Source organism: Amphiura filiformis, chromosome 20 (assembly GCF_039555335.1).
Source record: "Amphiura filiformis chromosome 20, Afil_fr2py, whole genome shotgun sequence".
NCBI classification, from domain to species: Eukaryota; Metazoa; Echinodermata; class Ophiuroidea; order Amphilepidida; family Amphiuridae; genus Amphiura; species Amphiura filiformis.
This window is the reverse complement of record NC_092647.1, coordinates 51,975,587-52,000,405: the sequence shown is the minus strand read 5'-3', so window position 1 is coordinate 52,000,405 and position 24,819 is coordinate 51,975,587. Positions and strand designations below refer to the sequence as shown.

Sequence of the window (24,819 nt, the reverse complement as noted above, 5' to 3'; positions counted from 1 at the left end):
TATTTTCCATGTGGTGTTGTAATTGCCATTTTCATTTGCTACTTGCAGGTCTTCCATCTGCCTATGTATAGAGGCAAGTTCATCGGCCCTATATGACTCGTTGAGCTGGGTGTTGAGCTTTCTCCACACTTCTCTGGCATGGTGAGTTCTAACAAGTAGATATGTCTTCTTGGCTGCATCTCTTTCTGATCTTAACTTGAGGGTCTTGTCTGTCACCCAGCTTGGCATTCCACAAGGGCTACATTTTCCAACAACCTCTTCCGCGACTTCTTCGACTACTTTCTCAAACATTTCATACCTCTCGGAAATTGGTGACTGGTCGTTGTCGTCACACTGGAGGACCTGGAATCTGTTTGAAAGTTCAATCTGGAAACGGTTCTTAGTAGGAGCATGAAGCAGCTTCTTCCAGTTGTACTTAGGCCTCTTACAAGGTTTACCTTTGGTGGTTCGGAGACTGGTGTGCAGTCGTATGCTGAGTATTCGATGGTCTGAATCCAGCTCTACAGAGTTATAAGCTCTGCAATTGCGCAGGGAATTAACCCACTTGCTGTTGACAAGGATGTGGTCCAGTTGGTGTTTTGAGCCCGTTGGGTGCATCCATGTCCAGAGACGACTTTTGGGTTGCGGAAATCTTGATTGTGAAGGACGGAGCTTGAATTCCTGGCATAAATTCACTAGTCTCTCTCCATTGTCATTTGTTGTGTCGTAAAAACAATGAGGACCAACCACAGCTGGATGAGATACATGGCTATCTTGGCCAATTCTGGCATTGAAATCACCAATGACGAGGTGGATGTTGTGCCTCTTCACCTTTTCAAGATGGTCTTCTAGTGGATTATAGAAACTGTCCTTTTCTCCTGAGGTTGCTGATTCAGTTGGAGCATAAATAATTGTAACTGTAAGCTGGGGGTTCCCATTAAATGAAGCTGTTAGTATTCTTTGATTAATGGTCAATCTCAAAACCAGTCAATCTTTTTAATTAAAAACATTGTTAGCAAATTTTAGGCCATTGTTATATGTCTAATAATTTTGGCCCAGTGTTTAGACCCCTCGGCCATTAAACGTTGGCACCACCGCTGATGGAAAATGCATATTATTCAAACTTTGAAGATCTTTTTTTTTTGGTGCAAATAAATTGCAATAAATATTACTGTTCATGTTGAAAGGTCTTCAAAGCAAAATGCAAGAATAATGACCTTAGTATAACTAAACAGGCAAATTACAGGAAATAGGGAAAGTTCGTTAATTCATTACGGTCTTTGAAGGAATCAACTAAATAGTATACGATAATATTGTTTAGGATCTCATAAATTATAGAATAAAGAACTAAGCCTTAAAAACACTGAAAATTACCATTTGATATATTTCGTTGGCACTGGAATACACCTTATACCCGCACCAAGCATAACAAGTGTTGATGCACACAGGAAGGAGATCTTCAATCCTGAAATAAAGAGGTTATGAAATACACCGAGTTGCATTAAATTGGTTAAAATTCAATATATTGCGATGAATATTTATTTGCTGACGATTTCACGAATTGTTCAAATTGAGCGCGAAAAAATCTTTAAAATGTTTCTTGAAATTTACTTGGGTGGTAGTGTACGTCATGATGGACGGCCGTCGGTACCGACGTTTGTTAATGGTTTTAAATCGCCACCACAACCAGGACAAAGGACGCCACTGCCTACCCCTGTCTACAACTCGCATCATCATGTCACATTACCTTGGTTCATTTCGTGAGTCACATGACCAAATTACAGTCACAATCTAATGAAGTCCCACACGGATATATAGAAGTGACGAAATAATAAAAGTAAGTCACTATTGTGTCAAAAACAAACTGTTTAAAGGTTCAAGTTACTATGAAAGTACTGACCTTTGACATCCATTAACCATGAGAAAAATGCTACTGTCACGCACATACAGATGGGTCCCCAATTTGTTATTAAAGCAATATCACCATCGTCCCATCCTAAAATAGGTTTGGCTAAAAACACAAAAAGAAACCAGACTTAGAAAAGTACACCTGGCAAAAATGCATACTTTGTTTATAAGTCGTTCAATAAAAATCAAATCCAAAAAATAATCATATAGGCCTATATAAGCACGCCAAATTTTAAAGTTCATCTGTGTAGAGTTATAACACATGAAAAAAGGTCTGTGCCATTTCAAAAACAAACAAAATTGCATCTGACAATACTAACTCTTGGCACTAATGGATTACAGTAATCATTTCTGAGGGTAGTATTAGGTATCCTTTATCTTGTCTGTTCGCCTTTATTCTCGGTACTGACAGGTCGCATGGAACTCAAACTTGGTGGGTAGGCGCGACTTGGTCCAAGCCAGAGTGTGTTTGCATTTTGTTATGTCATCCAAGGTCAAAGGGCAGATCAAATTTAAAGTAGCTCAGATCGGGCTGTAACAGGGAAAATAATCGGCCCGGCACTTGGGGGGTGGGGGGGTGGTATGAAACCGCAAAAGTCATATGAGGTCAAAGGTCAGGTCAAATTTAAAGTTGCTCCGATTGGGCTGTAGCTTGAAACCAAAAAGATCATTTGAGGACAAAGGTCAGGTCAAATAGAAGTTGCTTTGATCGGGCTATAACTTGGGGAAAACGATTCCCGGCACATGGATTACATTAATCATTTCTGAGGGTAGTATTCACAGGTATCATTTATCTTAACATTTTTGTTACGTGAGTCTATCTGTTCGCCCTTATTCTCGGTACTGACAGGTCGCATGGAACTCAAACTTGGTGGGTAGGTGCGACTTGGTCCGAACCAGAACACGTTTGCATGATCCCTGATACATGGAGTGTATGCAACCGCAATGGTCATCCGAGGTCAAAGATCAGGTCAAATTTGAAGTTGCTCTGATCGAGCTGTAACTTGGCGGGAAATGATCCCTGACACTTGGGGACGGTATGAAACCGTCAGGTCATCCGAAGTCAAAGGTCAGGTCAAAGGTCAGGATAAATATGAAGTTGCTCTGACGAGATTGTAACTTGTGGAAAATGATCCCTGACATTGGGAAGTATGAAACCGTCAGGTCATCCGAAGTCAAAGGTCAGGTCAAATTTAAAGTTGCTCTGATCGGGTTGTAACTTATAATGTAACGAATAATGATCCCTGACACTTGCGGAGTATAAAACCATAAAGGTCCTCCGAGGTCAAAGTTCAGGGCAAATTTAGTGCTCCCACCGGGCTGTAACTTGCGGACAATGATTCTTGACACTTGGAGAGTTTCTCCGACCGGGCTCTAACTTGCGGAAAGTGATCCCTGACATTTGGGAAGTATGAAACCTTGGACATCCAAGATCAACAACGTCAGGTGAGTGGGGGTGCGTGGACACAGTGAGTGGACATGCGTGGTATTGTTTACATTTTACTTTTACATATTAAAATGGGTCGTTTCAATTATTGCCAGTAAGCTTTCGAATGGCCGGAAAGTACGCACCTTTGGATAAAATAAATTAAGATATTAGTCTGGTTACTGTTTGCACAATATGATTTAGTTTTTTACTAAAGGGTGTACCTGTATCAGCTATGGATCCCCACGTATTCCATATCAATGCCTGTGATCCAACCAAAGCTGTATATAATGCCAGTAGATACCATCTTCGTCTGTAAGCGATATATTGGTGATGATCTTCGGATGATGGCGATTTATTTGACCAGTTTATGCCTTCCTGTGGTGATGGAGAACCTTGAACAAAAAATTGGAGAATAAAGGTATTGGTTTTAGGCACTGGAGTGCATCTATCGTCTCATATAACACGGGCGACATCATTATTTTAAGTAAAACAACGAGACTAAGCCGAGTTGTTTTACGCCAAAAATAATGATGGCGCCCGTGTTATATGAGACGATAGATGCACGACAGCGGCTAAAAACAATACCTTTGTTCTCATTCTTAAACACTTCAATTCAAATAGAAATATCAAATTACAAATTTTTAATCAAATTAAATCCTACATTTTACAAGGAACTACCTATAGGGCTTAAAATGATCAGTCCTGTTGTTGCTACGCGCCTCCGATTGGTTCAAATAGCGAGCATGCGTATCGCGTTGATGCACACGTAAGAACCAATGAGATTGCAGGAACGTTAAGTGTTTAAGAATTTATAATAAAAGTAGAACATTAATGTCATTATAATTGGAAATTTAAACTTATGATCTCAACACAAAATTATTATTATTATTATTATTATTATTATTATTATTATTATTATTATTATTATTATTATTATTATTATTATTATTGTTATTATTATTATTATTATTATTATTATTATTATTATTATTATTTGACTGAGAGTATATGGCAGCTGCCACGATACAAACATGGCAAAAGATAAGGATAAGGACCATAGCATCACCAATGGAGAGAGGAAGTTGACGACGAGGAATATATAGGAATCAAATTGCCATCATATTAAAAAAACATTCTGACAAGGTTGTCATCTCAGAACTGCAAATAACTTGTATTTGATAGTTCTGTTGAGCATCTCGCATTGGAATATAAAGTAATTATGTGCGCAGTTTCCATGAACATAAACTTTATAAATGCCCGGATATACGGTCAATTCTATGTAAGCTTATGTATTTGGTTACGGATACCGAATATAACGAAACCATTGAAATTTCCAGAACAAAGAGATTAGTCTCTATCACATGAATTGTCAACCAAATACTTTCTCATTCACTACATGTATATCTCCTTCTCTTTTTCCCTCCCGCATGTTTCTCTCTTTCCGCCTCTCTTACCATTAAGAGCTCCATCTGGCGAAGATCCCAACAATGGTGCCTTTTCGTTTGTTAAATTATTCTCCATCATATCGTCGTTTTACTGCTTACCCACTTTTCCTCATGTATCCTATAAAAAGTATCTGAGAAAAAATATAAAACAGATGCGCGCCGTCAGTGTAAAAGGTTCTTTGTGTTTTTAATAACGGATATTTATAATTGTTCCCAACTAGCTCAAGTGTGCAATAGTGGCGTAGATTTCTTTTTGACATGGGGGGGTGGAGTTGGAATTTTTTTTTATAGTATAGGGAATCCAGCACCTTTTGGCGACAGAATAAGTTTACGGTACAATTGCGCGAGAAGCACGCAAAAAATGTCACTATGTTGAAGCTAATTTGATGAAATATGGTGCAAAAGTGGAATAAATGCCACACGCGAAGCGCGCGAAAATGTGCACTTACATGCCTTTTATTTAAGAAATACATTATCCTTTACACGTAAATAATATGTCCGAGGCAGTAAAAACGTAAATAATAGATGAGGCGCAGCCGAACCCATTATTTAAACGTTTTTACTGCCGAGGACACATTATTTGCGTGTAAAGAATAATGCGGCACCCTTTATTTCTATTCTATTAGTGCGATTTAAAGAGAAATGTCACCCAAATATTTGAAGTTGTTTACCCCCAGGTGGAGCACGTACGCGTAATGCTGGTTTCATACTTTCCTGCCGCTTAGTACCGCTTTGACGCTGTGAAGATGATTTTGCTTCACTGCGCAGCCGCGCCAGAAACGCTAGCGGTGACCAGCGGCAAGCCGATATATCGAACTCACCGCTAGGAGTTGAATTCAAGTCAACTCGTAGCGATGCCGCTCTAACGTATGAGAACAAAATACGATTTTGGAGCGGTGCTGAGCGGCAAGAGTGGCTTCAGAGTCGTGCTGCTGCCGCTCTGTGGTGTGCCGCTCCGCTCTAGCAGAGAGAAGATATTCTTGAGAGGGCACTCTATTCACGCGGTTTCTTTTCCAACGCTTAAAGATCACGAATTTTGGTGGTTTGCAAATGAAAAGTGTCCGCACTGTCGATTGATTACGTAACTGTTATGAATAATTTATTAGGTTTTTCAATGCAATCGTCTCGACCCATTAGTACATATTATCTGTATTATCAAAGTACTTGGAATAGCAATACGGTGAGTTCACTGAACTACGCCCTAATACTGATGGAGTTTTAATGGCGTTTAATGGCGTTAATCCTCTCCATACACAGATGAACAAATACAATAGATGAAGGTCAACACGTATGACCTCCTATGTGACATGTTATATGCGATGTACAAGAACCTGAATGTCATAAAGATCAGTATTCGTTTGTGCATATGAACTGCACATTTAAGATGCTAAATATTACTCATTATATATAATGACAAATATTGGTATTAACAATACGGTATATACATTGTATATAAAACGACTAATAGATCCTTCTATCATGGCGTCAGGTCAATGTTCATCATATCCCGTATGTTCATACTGCAGTTACTGTCCGTTTTCCTATACACAATACACAGTGCTCTTTCCCATTGACGCGTGACCTCTACAAATAGCCCTACGTTAAAAGTATGGGGATATGACTAGTTAACGTCGCTGTGTGAAAAATAACCGGCCAATATTAAAAGTACTCTTCTAAAGTTCTCGAAAATATAGTTTTTTAACATGTGCTAAATTTTTAGCTAATTTAGATGTTTGGAAATATTCGTACTTTGGTGTTTTAGTTAATGTTATAGGTAATAGTACATTGCCTAGTTAACGTCGCTGTGTGAAAAATAACCGGCCAATATTAAAAGAGTACTCTTCTAAAATTCTAGACAATATAGTTTTGTAACATGTCCTAAATTTTTAGCTAATTTAGGTGTTTGGAGAGGGTCGTACTTTTGTGTTTTAGGAAGGATATGTAAACGACAGATAACACCAAAAATATGAAGAAATTATTTCCAAACCGTGTTAAGGCAACAATCATTATGTTGCTCATTTTCAAGAATGCTGGTTTACAAAAAGCAGGCAATTGTCTCATTTCGTGAACAAAGCTACACATACCATTGTTTCCTTTCGTTTCCTTTATAATCGGTTACCCAACTGAAGCTATAATACCAGCTTTATTGCGATATCGCACATGAAAACAGACACTTGTGCACAAGCAGAGAAGATCCGATTTAATCAGTTGAGCTGTTTCAATGAGTGTTATCTTGGTTTAATAGCTTTTAATGGGGTTAAGTCCTGCAAAGGTCGAGATGAATTCTACTGTAGACATGACTGCATCATGTTCTTAAAATTCATTCATATTTGAGACAAATTGCTGTGCCCATTTTATAGGTGCACAGGTAGATCCGTGTTTTTTTAAATTTTCATTTCCTTTTAATGAAAGAATTAAGGTTTCCACTGCACGGGGGCCACAAGGGTGATACTAATTTTAATGCTATATTTTCAAAACGAATACGTGTTCCCGGTTGGCTCTATAGCGATTTCACAGAAAGGTATTTCTAGTGCAATGCAGCGTCGGACTCTAGCTGAGAGCGTAGCCTAAGTCATTACGGACTCCAAGAAGGGCTCTCCATACACAAATGAACAAACACAAAGGAGGGTAGTCTCCTCCGTGACCAGCTTGATTTCGATGGAGCGGAACCAAATTGGCTGCAGAGGAGACGGGTCATTTTGCTATGCAAATGAGTTGAGTGTCATAGCCCTGGCTCACACCGACACCGCCTGGCTAATAATTATTTGGTGCAGCAGAGACACTAAAATGAATACACGGGATCGATACACGTGAATTGCTATGCACGATTTTGATATCAGACGAAAATCTTCGTATACCGGGTTAGAAAATGATGAATATCTCCCGTAAATGATTTTTTCTCAAGAAACCAGATGTGGTCTCATACACTTGAAAATACGTGTTGAACAGATATGATAGTCGCTAGAATGCGCTTTGAAAATTGGCCGTGCGCTTTGAACTCAAAATTTGACCAAAACTCTAATTTTATATTGCGTTGGTCCTGTAGCGTGTAGCGTGGTACAGCGTGTAGTACAGCTGCACTCACTACTGGGCAGCATAAAAGTCGATGACCATTGACCTCAATGGGGTATACAAGCTTATTCACGCACAACCAAGATCAATTACCCGGCTATTGTGTGTAGCCTTAGTCATGTCCTCGACTAATTCTTCGTCTCAAAGAGCTTCAAAGGTCTGAACCAAATGGCCAATCGTGGCTGTGGATTCAACCTACCATGGCGATTTATGCCATAAAGATATAGGGTCGATGACACTGTGTGGCTCTAGGTTCGGCTCCTTTACCTTTTACTTTCATAATCATTGTTACGGAATCATAATTATTATATTAGGAATATCCCTGGACCACCCAACGACACCAAGATACCATTATTCGATACGACGGATCCCGATATCTTTTCAAGAAACTTAACCATATCCCCGGGCCATATCCATATTCGAGTTTGTGTCCGACGTGGAAATTAATGTAGTACATGGCTCAGTTATTACCTTCAGGCCCATTGGGATTTGCTACTTACCAATCTAGTATTCATTCATGTTATTGGTATTGTCTCCTGATTTAGATATTGCTGAATCAAATGCTTCCATACTCACGATGTTAAATTATAAATCCAAAAACCTCCGACATGTTTGATTTAGTCACGTTGGTGATAACAATTATCACTGCAAATCAGCTGATCAACATGATCAATAATACCTTGTATTAACAATCGGAAACACATTGATAGCTATACTAATTTTACTATTGATAACAGCGACCTCGCCATGCAATAAAAGAGCTTAAAAGCGTGGAGACCTTGCAATTAATGGAGGCCATAGAAGAAGTCACACAAAATGTATTATCAACCTATTTATGTATTTATTCTATTTATTTATTTCTTATTTTTGTATCTTAAAAGTAAACTATAAAGACTTCAGACACCGTGCACCATTATATCTTCCTATATTGGGTTTTTAGGTTTTTTAAAAAAGTTTTCTCGCACGAGCTGACTAAAAAATGATGACCGTGCCACCTCACCGTGAAAAAAAGAAAAAATATTAACAAATATAGTAGGCCTAATGGAAATTTTTCTTGATATTTGGATAAAGAAGTGTAAAATTTAGAGAAAATTAGAGAAAAAGTTTAGAGAAACAAAATAATAACACATAAATTATTGGACACTTTAATTTGTGCTTACAAAATGATCCATCATAACATTCATGTGTAACTTTGCAGAGCTACCATGCCAGTTTTATAAGAAAGTAAGTTTATTTACTTTCTTGTATTTATACGTGTATTTCAATAGGACGTTATTACTTAGTGTTGTGCGCCCTGCACTATTGACTAATCACAGCTGTCACCCAAGTTGGCGACCTCTGACCCCGCTGAAACAGGACGTGGATAATATTTGTATGATATTGTTGTTATTGTGAGATTATGATTGCATTGGAGTGCAAGGACAGCTATTTCCTGGGCTATTTTATGACCAATCTTGCAACTATTATAAAAAGGGCGATTTTGTGGTTTATTAATAACCAACATGATATGATTACTATGGAAACCTATGGCGGTGATAACCATTCAGATAGGACTGTAATTTGTGCATTCTTTTGCGGAGTGAGTGTGGAAATTTTAGCTAAACCAAACTACATGACTGTATTCTAGTTTGCCTAAACGTTGTTGGTTAATAAACACCTACCAATTAAAGTAATTCCTCCTTAATAAATAACTATTATGCCAAAAATTGTTCATCATATATATGAAATCTGAGATCCGCAGTCAAAGCAGAGTAGGCCTATATTTCTGCGTATTTAATATTATAAATATATGCACACCCCATTCATGCCATTTGTTGCAATGGTTCCAGTATTGATGCCACATCATACAATGAACGTAAAGTAATATTTCAAGCTATTCAAAGTTGCAGTAAAATTCTATTGCCTTGTATACACCCATTAAAGGAAATCTGTTCAGCTCTCATTTGATTATCTGTTTTGTTTCATGTATAGACGAATCCAACGAGCCAAGTGATGGTCAGCATTTACTCGGCCATTACTTGGGTCCCGCCGTCTGCACCAAACTGGTGTTGTTACTGTCCAATTGGGTGGATTAAATCCGGTTAAAAATCGATGTTGAATTATATTGTGTTGTAAACTTTCATCATTCTTTTGTCTACGTGTAACACGGGTGATGGAATGCAGTTTAAAATTCCCACCAAGGCCACATCATTTCACATTTTAGGTGGGATAGACCTAAGGGGGGACCCAGCTATGGCTGCCATTGAGGTGTAGGAATGCGTGAAATTGGATTCGTCTATAGGCAGGCTAATGGAAGTGATCAAAACATCTCATATAAGTTAAGTTACTACATTGATCATTATTCACGTAATGTCAAATTGAAACATGATTTCAATATTTGTTCTGACCAACAAGGTCCTAAATGACCTACGATTGCAAGTTGTTCTAAACTAACGCTAGATTATAAATTTCCTGATTGGGAGCCTGCTACCAACAGCCCTTCGTTTTCCACTTCTTGTGACCATCTTGGTCCCAGAAAGCACTGAACTTGTCATGTGTTGATCAATGAGAGCCGAAAAGGCAATAGGATTTTGCTGCAACTTTCAAATCTTTGGTTACCATAAATAGTTACTTTCTTTTAAATGTACGATGCGACATCAATATTGGGACCATCACAACAAATGAGGTGTCATAATCAGGGACAGGCGATTTGCGCGGAAAAAAATAGCAAATTGCGCGGAATTGCGCGGAATTTTTTTTTTCAGTGCAAATCATGTATACCTAAATTGCGCGGAATTGCGCGGAAAGAAAGTTCCGCGCAAATCGCCTGTCCCTGGTCATAATGCGCAGAAATAATGCCGTTTTGACATAATGGTCATTTCATTAAGGATACGAAATGGCATGAATCAATACTGTCTAGTTGAAATGGAAAAGAGATATAGGTGTAAGGTGACGAGAGATTTTTTTCAATATTGCTGTAGTCTGGTCATGGAAACTTTTTACAATTAGGTTTCACTGAAATAATGTCGCTAGTTAAAATGCAAAATATATATAGCTTAACATTAAAAATAGAAGCAATTTAACCAAATCGTTTTTGATAGGTGCGGAGCACTGAAAATTACCAAATTCATAAAACATATAGTCATAAAAGAAATCAGGAACCACATATTCCCATTTTACATATCAACATTATTTCTCTAGTTTGTTACTAGAAACGAGAGCCGTTTTCCAAAAGCTTTCCAAAATGAAGTGATTTAAAGAAAGGCACGGTGCTTGAATGAAGTAAAAATTTCAAACACTAGCAACAAAGGTTTAAGTTCCCTTTGGCTCAGAATAAGATGATTATTAAAAAAGAATCCTTAGGGGTGGTGCAATAATTATGTGTACCGGGGGGGTGAATTCTCAAAATGGTCTGCCAAAAATCGCTTGCCCCCCCCTTTGGCCGTGCCAAAAAACCTTTGCCCCCCCCCCCCCTTACACATGCAAGATTTTGGGGAACCCGAATTTAAAACCTTAAATTGTCTTAACATATAATGCGAGCGCAGCGAGCAGGAAATTTTGCATATTTGAACGTGTTCGTAACGTTTTCCTACGCCTTTTTAGGGCGTAATATAGAAACGGTGCCCAAAATATCTGTGCCAAAAATTGCTTGCCCCCCCCTTTCGACCTGCCAAAAATCGCTTGACCCCCCCTTTCGACCTGCCAAAAAATGCTTGCCCCCCCCTTTTGGCCTGCCAAAAAAGCTTTGCCCCCCCCCCCTATAATTCACCCCCGGGGGGGTACACATAATTATTGCACCACCCCTTAGACCTTTAGATGCTCTGTAAAGTTCCTTCCTACGACATTTATTTTCAGAAAAAATAATTTTGAATGAGTCTACGTGCACCAATGAGGACAGATGTTGTAAAAACTTAGCGTAGCCTTAAGAGGGTAAATGACAGGTGTTTAATTTTGGAGTACGTAGCCTAATATGTCTTTTTCATATTTCACATCAACAGATCAACAAATACTCCGGTGTGTTAAATTGAGAAACAAGTAAATGTACTGCGGGTATTTTACATGACAACCTAGCTGCAGCGCCGATGTCATTAGGCATCAAATGTTAACATCTGCATTTTGATATCGGACATGGATCATGGATGAAAGGGCTCCGTTACTAAAAAATACTTCACCGACTCCAGAAAGTACTAACATCAACTGGACCAATCAATCAACACCACCTGAAGATCATCAATACACCACCTATGGACGGCGGTGGTATCTTCTGGCGTTATACACTGCTATAGCGGGTACTCAGGTTTTAATATGGAATACGTGGGGATCAATAGCTGATACAGGTATGTCAAAAGTTGCACCAGAAAGATGCACAACTGAGGCTTCTAAATTTGAATGCGAAATTCGCGTAACCCTATCTGTTAGGCTACCAACATGCAAGACAGAGGGTAAAAAGGTTGAAGTTGGTTATTAATGAGATTCATCAGGATCGTTCAACCAATGCAGAATGGAGAAACAAAGCCCAACTTCAACTTAAATAAATATGTTCTGGTACAGATCCAAAAGAAATGCAGTACTCACTCGATATATCATAACACTACAGTCATTGCATAGTGAACAAGGTTCCTGATAGGCATATCGGCGTAGATCCGGGGGGTGTATGGGGGGGGGGAGATAAATCCCCAATCATCCCCCAATGTTGACGCCTGTATGTGGGTTTGGGGGGTTTCTGACCAAATTAACCTTATATTTGGCCATTTTAGCCCCAAAAAGGGCAAATTTTATATACTATATTTCAACAGTTTAGCCTCAAAATGGCAAAATTTTTCGCGCGCTTCGCTCGCAATTGGACCGTTACCTTATTATATCGCCAAAAGGTGCTAAATTCAATATACTTCAAGAAATTTTTTCCAACCCCATCTCCCCACTGTCAAAAAGAAATCTACGCCACTGCTGATAAGAACTGAAATATATCGAGTGAGTACTTCATTGCTTTTGGATCGGTACCAGAACTTATTTCTCCATTCTGCATGGGACGACACATATAAAGCAGTTTAGAAATATTTTGCTGACTTTGATTGTTCTCTCATTGAGAACAGCTGAGAGCCAGAGAAACACACGATGTATTTTTTGGTTTTCCAGCATTATGAGTCTTTTACTTAATTAGTCATGTCATTTCCCACAACTATGTTATATTATTATTGTTTTTCAGCCAAACCCGTGTTAGGGTGGAATGATGGTGATATTGCATTATTAACAATATGGGGACCAATATCCATGTGTGTTACTATTATCTTATTCTCTTGGTTGCTGGACGTCAAAGGTCAGTTTTTTAACACAATCATTTCATGGACTATGCATAGGTATCAATAGCGCGGTAACGGATTCAAATGTTTTGTATCAGCTCATTAAATGTGTACACTGTGTACTTTGCTTATTGCCTTTATAAAGTCCATAATTCTAAACTAAAATCACATTCTTGATCAAAACAAATGCATGGCATTGCCAGGGATGATAGAATCATGATGTAACAATCGCTAATTAGCATGTGTCCAATTTATTGTTATGTAAATAGCGTATTGTTATTAAAATGACACCGTGACCTTGCTAGAGGGCGCTAATAATATCCGCAGACAGCTTGACTCGAATTCTATAATGGGTTAAATGCGCAATTTAATAGCTCACCTAGGTTTCATTATCATTGAGGTATAGGACTTTTTATTTTTTCGGAGAAGAGCAGGTAGGGTAACTACTTGATTATATTTCTACATGTTCATACTACATACTCTGAAAATTTTAGAAAATTTGCACGAGTCAGTTTTTTTAAAATCACATTTTTGTTCCTAAAATGGGGGTTATAGCGCCCTCAACGGGCACTCTCTCCATAGGCTACATGTAAAGACCAGTAACTACCAAATCGCAACAGTTATATATATAATATACATACACACACATGACAATTAACTCAGCCAATGTAAATCAGCTGCCAATCTTAAAATATTGCCGTGGCCCACGTGATTTTCAATCCCAGACACGCCACTGCAACCTCAATGTGACCTCAAGACTTTCTTGGTTAATTTGTGCATTACTGAGCACCGTAATCACTATTGTGTAATTTTCTTTACATACTTATAAAATCAGTAATTCATGCCGGGAGCCAGATACCTTTATATCTGATTAGATTTTTATTCACAGGACAATGAGGAGAACATGAATGCGAACACACAGACAAATACGGTGTCATAATGCAAGGTCACGTGAGGTACCGCATGTTTTTGTGACTTCAAATACTCACTTGTATTTCATATCTTATACATGTCATGCATTTCCTTCGTATTATTGATAGTAAGTTCGACATTAGATAGCAAAAAGACATTACCGTCGTGACCGCTATAGAAGGCGTTTTTATTCTCTTCAACAGGTTCGATTCGCTAAACTTACATGGTCTGATCCACTCAGACCCAAGTCGGAAATTTAGAATATTGTAGAAAATTGTTTTTACACCTTATTTTTTACTTATATCGCAATTTCATTAATAACGACTTTCAGATTGTGTCACATTTACTTGAACAACTTCCGTGTTGTTCGTTTGCACATTTTCAAAATACAGGTTTGAAAATTGCCATGCTATGTTCGTCGACACTTATGTTGCTTGGAGCAGCTGTACGGTGTATCCCGGTGCCAATAGAATATATGAAATGGTATGGAAATTATCCCGGGAAATTTTATATATATATATATATATAGAAGGAGACGAAACAAAACCCCTTTTCTACAGGCCGACCAACCCAGATATTGCATTTTGGGAACTTCGTTATTTGTTTTAGCCGTATGAAATTAAAAACAACCGTTTTTGGCCAACGTGGATTGATTTTGACCATAAATCTATGACCACAAATTTTCAGATATTTCAAGCTTTCTGTGATTTTTTACGATTATTTTGGTATTTTTAATCCCGACCGACCCACCTTATCGACTTCATGAGAAATTCAGCGAAAATTGAAGTCGGCATTTGCTTGAATTATGTTTGGTGAGTCCGCCCGTAGAACAGGGTTTTTTTCATCGCCTTATACTTTGGTGTAGTCTGTTCAACGTTATTATATGAAGTATGTTCGTTTGTATGTCACAGTCATGATTGAGGGTAAACTGGGTAGACCAGGTATTGTTAGTCGAAGCAGCAAAAAAAAATCAATATATTATTGAAAAATAACGCTTTGATGTTTTGCAAAAGTTCATTCTACAATCATATACTTGCTTGCTTGATTTATTGTTGTGAATGAGTTATGTACTTTTTACAAGTGTTGTTGTTTCAGCCCTCATTACAACATAACTCAAGGACCACAGTACCTACAAAAGTATATCTGTGATATTTGAATTTTTGAATCAATGCAATTTTTGCCAAAGCTCACTACCATTCGCAAGATGCTAAAAAGTACCAAATCGCAACAGTTTAAACTACAGTTTATGCTAACCTTAAGCATTATGTCCTTAGGTCATCTGTGTTTTTGTTTCAAGTCAATTCAAACCTTTTAGCACCAAAAAAGAAGGGGTAATAAACAATGCACTGTTATGATTGGTTATTGGTTCAAAATACTAATAATCAGTTTGCATGGTTTGTAGCCTCGATAGACAATGTTAATCCCTAGTGGAAATTGAAAGAAACTGCATTGTTCATGCAAAAGGATTTCTTGAATGTGGAACTGACCACTATCTAATTATTTCTAGTCTACGTGTTTGTACTTGACCAAAATTAGATTAGGTTTTCTGTAAATTTGATGACATGATCTTGAACTTTGATATCTAATTAAACATGTAATCAATCCGAATCGAACCCAATTCTTGCCTTTTTGACTAGGACATGTATTTGCGGGACTTTTAGCTTAGTCTTACAGACTCTGATGCAAAATGATTCATTCTGATGCATTTACTTAAAGGCCCATTCAGTGATTTGCTCATCCGGACGATCGTAAAAATCATCAAAATTCAGATTTTGGTACCTTAGTCATTGTCATAAATATGTTAACATAGCCTGCTTGTGGTTCAGCCGAAAGCTGTGTATTTAAGACAAAAATATGAAATTTACATGAATCTGTAATTTAGATACTGACAGTATCTAAATTAGCTACATGTATTTGAATGGGGCTTCGACTTCCGACTTCGTCAATACTGCTGTTTTCTTTGTTTTTTGCCAAATTTGTCATTTAAAAAATACCAGATGACAATTTGACTGACTTATCCTTCACTTTAAACAAATTTACAAACAATTATATATATTTTTGTACTTTCGCTGGGATCACTGAATGGGTCTTTAAATTACATGAATGATAACTAAAGTTTGATAGTACTGGTGCATGATCATGATGATATTAACACACACGCTATTGTGTTTTTTTCACTCCATTATTTTGTAGGAATGAAGCGATATAAATAATAGTTTTACGAATGTCATGGTATCAATATCACTACGTTCGTACAAATCGCTGATGCAAAAAACAAAAACAAAAACAAACAAAACAACAGGAATTATCAGACAAGAAATTGCTGGCGAGAATGTCAAGAAATGCCGTGATCTTCGTGTTTTACCCTATCTTTATCAAACGAACACGGTATTTGTTACATACAAACTTTTATTGTATTTCAGGACGATGAATATCGGGCAGTTATTTAATGGTCTAGGAGGTCCTGCTTTAATTGCAGGACCTCCTCTCTTCTCAGTCACCTGGTTTCCACCTCATCAGCGTACAACATCAACAGGGGTATTAACATCTATAGGTTCCCTCGGATTGGCGGCCTCGTTCCTGATTGGACCGTCAATAGTTTCAGAATTCAAATGTACCAACAGTACAAGGTGATCATTGCCATTTTGTTATAAAAATCATATAAGATTATTTTACGCCAAAGCTGATAGCAAATAATATGCAGTCTACGACATCCGAGAGAGAGATCAGCCATTTTTCCTTTTAAGTTGAAGTTTTGCAAAAGTTCATTCTATAAATCATATACTATTGAAACTTGCTTGATTTATTGTTATTAATGAGTTATGTACGTTTTACTAAAGTGTTGTTGTTTCAGCCCTCTTTACAACATAACTCAAGAACCACATGACCAACAAAAGTATATCTGTGATATATGAATTCTTCTACACACTCGCTATGAAATGATCAATGCAATTGTTGCCAAAGCTCACACTACCATTCGTAAGATGCTGTGAGCTACCAAATCGCAACTGTTTAAAATAACCTTAGGCAAACATAGAATTACTCGCTGCCATTGGAAGCTGTGAATGTGCGGCACACGAAGGTTCTCACCGAATATTAGTTCTAGAGAGTTTCTTCAATGCTATATAGTGAACAGATATGACTAAAGTGTATACTAGATTTATTACGTTTTTCATCATACTTGATACTTGATACTTGATAGGTGACTTCCATAAAAGCATTATCTGCTGTCCCGGAAGCTGGCAACAATGTGCATGTGGTCCAAAGTGCAGAAAATTAAATGCTGAAGAAACTTAAGGTGCGGTGTGGTTAAAAACTAGATGAGTTGCTGTCTACCAACTCTTGCCGGAGGCTGCTGGCTGCAACTGCCTGATGAAGGGCATCGCAGCTAAGTTGAAAGCCTCTGGTGATGTTGCAAGCACAGCCTGGGTTGGGAGCAAATTCCACAATGGTATGACTCGTGGGTAGAAAGAATATCTATAAATATCAAGGTTGGTCTGCAGATGGTGGTATCTCAGTTGGTGCTGCCCTCTTCCTGGTCTTGTGTTGGGTTTCATGCATTGAGGTATCATGTAAAGCAATACGGAAACCAATGATATTTGTCCAGTAGTATATGGTAGAAAAGTTAGTACACAGTTCTAAACTTTGCTCTGTTTGTGCCTCGCATTTTATATTCCAGTCTCCATCCAGCTAATGGAACTTATGTCGTGAAGTCTTTGCGCGAGGAGGAACATCTTAACGTCACATCGACAATCAAATCTAAACATATACAAGAAATTTATTTGTTAATGTACATTGGCAAGTATGTTGAGTTAGTAAATTATTAGAGCATTCTGTATATCACATCACGACAATTCATTTTTAATGAATTCCACGAGTCATGAACTTAAAATACCTCAGTGCATGAAATTAAGGAGTCAATTTTCAACATTCTGAAAGTATATGAGAGTTGACAACGTGTTAGTGTCAGTTTCTCTGCTATAAGGGGATATCCACACCGGTACTACTACCCTCTGTACCATGTTGTAGAGCATTGAAACTTCATCGACGAAATTACCTTATATTGAAATTGAAACTACATGGACATAATTACTGTCTTTGCCAAATATCTTGAAATGCACTCCATGTGACTAAAACCGCCTTTTAGTTTTAAGGTCTTCCATTTCATTCAGACGATATAGAGCTTTTAGATACACCCAGTAAATGCTACTCTAGGGCAGAACATTAACATATAGCAGTGATCTTTCTCTAGGAAAGGAAACTCTTGAGCTTTCTATAGTTCAATAGTCCGTTTGGATTTCTCGAGAGAGTGACGTCATCAGTGTGTGCTTCTAATAGTACGAACTCAAAGAACTGGCATGTTTACACGCGCATTAAAAGGCGTACATCTGTACACGCGTCAAGTTAGACAGTGTACTGATGACGTCACTCTCGAGGAGGCCAAATGAACTTTGTCATCTTCAGCAGACTCATGATGTCACGAAGATAACATTCGAAAGCTTATCCCCCTGGTATTTCATCGTAGGGAAATATCAAAGCTATTCATTATAAAATGTTTAACATAAACTTTTAAAACTTGTGTGATTTATTAATAAATCTAATAAGCTATAACAGATAGGCCTTTTCATGGGTACAATTTTGTATCAACAATCTGCAACTTTTTTTTCCATTACGCATGACAATTATTAGCATAGCAATTTTCTATAATTATGTTCCCATAAAATGGGAAAGCTGATCCACATTAAAATTTATATTATTAGTTTCTAAGTAATATTTTGATGTAATTATATGTCTCATTCAGAGTGCGGCTGGGTGGCATGTTTGTGTCTTCTAACTTGGCTATATTTTCCCGCCAAACCTCCGACACCTCCAAGTGCATCAGCTGAAACTAAAAGGGAAGATTTTATTCCAGGTGCTAAAATTCTTGCAGTGTGAGTATAATTAATTATGCCAATTAATTATTGGTACATTTATCAGTTTATTTATTGTGTGACTACGAAGTGAGTGAATGGTGGTGGTGGTGTGTGTGTGAGTGAGCGGTGAACATGTCAGTGATCTTCATATCAAATAAATTATAAAGTCATAATAATTATGACTTTTGTATGTTTTTCCAGGAATAAGCAGTTTTGGATACCAACGGTTTGTTTCTGCATAGGGGCTGGATTTTACAACGCGTGGAGGTCTCAAACTGACACTATATTTTTACTACGATGAACGTTCAACAAGTGAGTATGTCTTTGATTCAAATTATTTTGTTTCTCAAAACAAATGAATGCCCTTCTTCGAAACGTAATTTGGTTCACCTCAAGTTTGGTAGTGACGTTAATGCTCTTTCGCGGTTGCGCCGCAAGCGTGCTAACAAACCGCCCCTGTACGCGTGCGTATACACTCAGGGCGTTTAACTTTACTCGCGCGATTTGATACTGCGGCGAGCGAAATACGCACCTACATCATTACCGAACTTGAGATAAACCAAAATAATTATAGTTACATCCACGTACCCCTTCTCCCGCATCTCTGACCTTACACATAAACACCCCCATCCCACACACCCACGATAGGCCTACTACAAGTTAATGTTTAGTTGAATACTATTTCAGGAAACAGCAGGAAGAATCGGTGCCTACTCGGCTTTGGCAGGTGCTGCAGGAGGGCTTATATTTTCCAGGTGAGTGACAACATACCAGTTAGGTAATTCCCGCAATTCTTTGCAAAAGAAACCGATACTACGTCATCGTTTATGCGCATGAGGCTGGTCAATTGGACAATCTACGCAGCGACTATGACGTACTTTTCTGGTGCATAACTGCATATTAATTGTAATTATTGTTGGTTTATGAACAGCATATTAGTTTGCTGCGGCGCAGCGAACGCGAAAGCTACTAAATAATTATGTGATATGTTTAAATGAATTGCTATTGTAGCCTACTTCTGAATAGTCAAAGATATGAAATGTTACTTTCTATGCGTCGGATTATGCCATGAAACTACAAACAGTCGTACAAAACACTCACGTGAATATTCATGGGCGTAGCCAGTGGGAAGCCGGGGTGGGTGACTGCCCCCACAGAAAATTATCAGGGTTAAAATGGGACGGCAATGAGTACCTTAAAATGACTAAAAATGGGACAAAAATTGACAAATGGGGACTAAAATTTGGCTTTGCCCCTCACACTAAAAAATCCTGGCTACGCTACTGTCAATACTAGTATCAAAGGGTAAGGGACGTATGTCTATTTACATGATCGGGAATTGTCATGTAATTGAAAGAAATTCTTATCATTGCATTTTCAGAATTGTCGATATTATTGGCGGGAAAATGAAGCTAGTTTTACTTTGCGTATCGACTGCCTCTGTATGCTGCTTTACGTGGTTTCTCCTCCTGACCCTGGGCGTTATACGCTTTAATTTAGGTAAATATGGAGTATTCCGAATCATAATTATAAATCAAATTACTTTATAACAAATGTCAAACAAAAAAGCTTTACACAATATAATTATTACTTTGACAAAATTTTCACTAAAAAGTGATTCTATCGTAGAAATCAGAGAGATGTGTTTTTCCCTATTGAAACTGCACCACTTTACTGTGTGGTCCATTCAGATGATCATGAACTAGCGTAACATTCAGCTAATAAAATACTGTTGTCAGCGCCAAATGGATCGCTCATTCCAGTGAACATGGAGTTCCCATAAAAGTGGATTTAATAGCAATGTTTAGATAACAATTGAGCAAATGTATTTGGTATAATTATATACTATACGTTTTGTTTTGTAATGCATCTTTACCTTTGATATTTTGTCTATTTACAGCCAGCCTTTACGCTTCAATCATCCTGTTTGCCTTCCTCATAAAAGGCACCCCTCCTATCTATTGTGAACTTATTGTTGAAGGAGTGTACCCAGTATCAGAAGGGATTGCAACAGGATCGTTGATGTGGTTTCGAGCTTTCACTGCTCTTATCTTTCTTTTAGTGATGATGATCCCTAATATTGGTACGTACCCCCAAAAAAGAGCGATATAACAATGGCATTTTGACATCAAGTAGCTTTAAAAAAAAATTAAAATCAGTTTTAATTTGTAAATTGTCTAGTTTATTCTAAAAATTATTTATCTACTTTCGTTACAGGTGTTATGTGGACGAATTGGGCAATACTTGGAGCCATTACATTTTGTGTACCAGTATTACTCATTTATAAAGAAAAATATAACAGACTTTTGCTGGACACATCTGGTACATGTAATATAAATGAGAATACTTCCAATGAAATATGAATATCGGAATCTGATGGCTTAGAAAAGAGCTGATCACTAAAGACTGTCGCTTGTAAAAGTTTTTGGTGGCTCTGAAAATAGCCGTTCATTGAAGACCGCCCTTGTCAACAGAGGAAAGTAAATAAGTTCACAAGGGCGGTCTGGGCGATTTTTTTGTCTGACTACTGGTCGAATTTAAAGGAGGTCCCATTGTCAACTGTCTCGACACTCGTCTCAATAATGAACAATACTGGACCAGGAAAACCCTATTCCAAGTTGATACTCCTCTCAAAACTGTTCAAAAAAGTGCTAAAACCTATTAGGACCAAGTTAAAAATATGTGGAACTCGCATGTTAAAACCCTCCTTGTTAATCATGTTAATGTTCAATGGCGATTTCTCGATCTTTTTACTCTGGAAGCAACATGTCAACATTGGAAGAGCATAATATACATTCTTCCACACGGTGAAATTTTTGGTCAATGTTCTTGCTGACACAATGAATAATAACACCAATCTTAAACGATGGGAGATGGGGCAAAGGAGTATTTGATCTTTGATAAATGACGAGCCAGCTGGAACTGAGAGACTCTCAACTAACGTAACCATTTCAAAATTCCCTTTTAAAGACTTACTTATAAATAAGTAAGACTTACTTTTGAACAAGGTTGGTTCACATGGAGGCACAATAACATTCTCAATTATATTGTCAAGACCATTAAATTGGTCTTTATTAATGATGTCAATGCTCCCCAAACGTTGCCCGACTTGGTAACCGAAGCAATTAACATTACGTCCCCCACAACAAGTCAACTACAAACCTAGTTCCGACTTACGTTTATTCTGGAAAACCCTTAAGAAATTGGTCGTCATTTTTATTGAGCTCAGCGTCCCATTTGAATTCAACGTTGATAAAACTCATGATACATTAACACATTAACTAATATACAAAAAAGTATGCTGACAGTTAGCCTTATTTGTTTAGATATAGGTTAAAGAAGATACATTACACCAGACAATATCCATCGTTTAAAGTAATCTTGAAATTGTGCAATAATCCGACATCTTTCATAATATTCAGATATAATCTTTTGTTTCGTTTTTCCATTCAAAACAAGGGCCTTCCTGGATTAGTCCATCATTTTTCGAAATGTATGTTTTTATCACTATATGTTTTACTGGATGTCCGGTCTGTTTTTAGACTGCTCTTTTTACTTTCATTCATAATTCTGATTGTAATTTATTTTGATTGTATTATTGAAACGATAGGCGGCGAAAAAAAACCCAACCTTGTTTTACTGGCGGACGAACCTTTCAAGTAGGGTCGGTCGTTTTTGTTGTTGTTGGGTTTTTTTCTGGAGGCTAAAATTACTCTAAAAAATACCCCAAAAGCTGCCAAATCTGAACAAAATCTGAAGATTTTTTGCAAACACATTTCTAAACATTTTCAGCCAAAATTAATAAATTCTGGCCCCAAAACGGCAGATTTTACTTGATTTTAGCAAAATTTAAAAAAAAGTTCTCCAAAACGCAAATTCTGGGTCGGTCAGGCTCGTAGACCATGGGTTTTTTCGTCGCCTAAGTGAAAACTTTCCCTGTTAAGATGTTAAAATAGAGAAAGTAAAAGAGACGGCAGAATGTCAGATTTTGAAACCATGATGATTGATGAAAATACATTTTTTTAAATAATCATATTGGATGTACCTGTATAAAGTGTAATTATATAAAGTATAACGTTTTGTTTATTCATGTACTACTATATTGTTACCATGTGCCTTGTTACTATGTGATTACTAGGTAAGATTGAACGTATTATAATAAATAAACTACTTTGAATAGTAAAATTGATTTAACCAAAGGTATGGCAAGAGACTTTGGTTTCTTTCAATGAAATTATGACGTTCTTTAAAATTGATCGACCAACTTGCTTTTGACAGTACGGCTGTATTTTGACTATATTTATAAATAAGCACGTGACCCATGGGCACGACATATACCAAGACCAGCAAGCGTGACCAAATCTCATTGAAAAGGATAGGAACTATAAATATCATCAAATTTAAGTATTCATTGAACAGCAAAATTATTACACAAGGAGAGTGGATTCAGAATTTGGAATATGTATCAAAAACAACAACGTTTAAAATATAAACACAAAGTTGAACAAAATAGACAGCTTTGCTGCACAGTCTAGCTTTGTTTACCGCCTTTGCATTCAATTATATAGGAAGCCCATCCGCTATGTAGAAGTTCACTTCAAGACATACTGTCTATAAGCTGTTATGGCATCGCGGAGGTGGTCACTTACGTATTTATAAAAACGCATTTATAAATAAAGTCGAAGCATACTGGTAGAGAAATCCTTCTTTTCAGCAACAATTTTAAAGTTACTCTTTCTTGCATAGCGTATGATTTGGGCATACGTAGGAAACAACCAAAACTGGTTGTGGTTGACAGGAAGATCGGTACAAGAACTGTTCTGGCCTTTTTTCTTCGTATAAAATGGGATATTTTAATTCTCTTTGAAGCGTAAGTTATGGTTAGGTCCAAGAATTGGATGCAGTTCCCTGAGTCCCCTTCGTAGGCAAACGTCAGTCGTGGAATGTGTATATATGATGTAATTAAGACACATAAAAAGGGGGGTATAATACCATGATTTTTATCAGTACCCCTCTTATTTTTTTGGTTGCAAATTTATGAAGTACATAAATATGTTCATCACCTCATGTCCTGAACTGATAAAATATCTCTACATACAAAGTGCTTTTAAACCATTTAAAATCATTTTAGCCCTATATATTTTTTGTTTACTGTATCCTAGTAACTCAGATGTGTGTTTCATAACAAACATTAATTTATTCTATTCAACATGTTTAAGTAGAGTACATGAATAGAATACATTAAATCCTTTCTTATACTCTCTATTGAAAATTTGTGAAAACACTTGATAAATTAAATATTCGCTTCCACAATGGATGCATAGTCAATTTAATACTATATACCTATAATGTGTTGTTAGGAAAAGAGATTTAAAAAGGCTATAGGTCATCATAGGTCAGGTTATAGGTCATCATAGGTCAGGTTATAGGTCACTTTGTTCAGGTCAAATTTAGGCATCCATTTTGAATACATGATATCATAATGAGGCATCAATTTTGGTATTTTGTCTTTTACTGGATATATATTGAAAAGTGTGAGGTGGATATACTAAGATACCTTGGGATGTAAATGGTAAGTACAATTTAGATTGCCTAGTTGAAATGGATTGGACAAATAAATACAAAATAGTTACCAAAATCAACTACCTAATATGGTGGTATAGGTGACAAATTTTTCAACATTGCTGTAGTGTGGATGTGGTAACCTGTTACATATGGCTTAATTAAGTTTCAGTGAAATAATGTCGCAAGTTAATAATACAAAATATAGCTCAACATTGAAAATTGAAGCATTTTAACCAGTTCGTTTTTTAAGCCAACCAGACATATCTCATGATGTCCTGAGGTAGGGTCAGGTTTTGGATCTTTTTGATTTCACTGCT

General features: G+C 37.2%; 1 protein-coding gene and 1 long non-coding RNA gene across 2 annotated transcripts; one reads left to right on the top strand and one right to left on the bottom strand.

The window, feature by feature from the left end:
* Positions 1 to 1,889: 1,889 nt before the first annotated feature.
* On the bottom strand, positions 1,890 to 4,887 carry LOC140142696 (uncharacterized). Its single transcript, XR_011857562.1, has 3 exons — positions 4,771 to 4,887; positions 3,538 to 3,708; positions 1,890 to 1,990 (listed from the first exon to the last, which is right to left on the bottom strand). It is a non-coding gene; the product is annotated as an uncharacterized lncRNA (long non-coding RNA).
* Positions 4,888 to 9,174: 4,287 nt separating this feature from the next.
* LOC140142374 (solute carrier family 49 member 4 homolog) lies at positions 9,175 to 24,027 on the top strand. Its single transcript, XM_072164343.1, has 12 exons — positions 9,175 to 9,412; positions 11,811 to 12,149; positions 13,019 to 13,129; positions 14,417 to 14,507; positions 16,448 to 16,654; positions 17,704 to 17,822; positions 18,826 to 18,955; positions 19,139 to 19,163; positions 19,625 to 19,692; positions 20,319 to 20,437; positions 20,838 to 21,020; positions 21,155 to 24,027. Exons 2-12 carry the CDS (start codon positions 11,948 to 11,950, stop codon positions 21,298 to 21,300), a joined length of 1,401 nt encoding a protein of 466 aa, XP_072020444.1. The 5' UTR covers positions 9,175 to 9,412; positions 11,811 to 11,947; the 3' UTR covers positions 21,301 to 24,027.
* Positions 24,028 to 24,819: the final 792 nt, after the last annotated feature.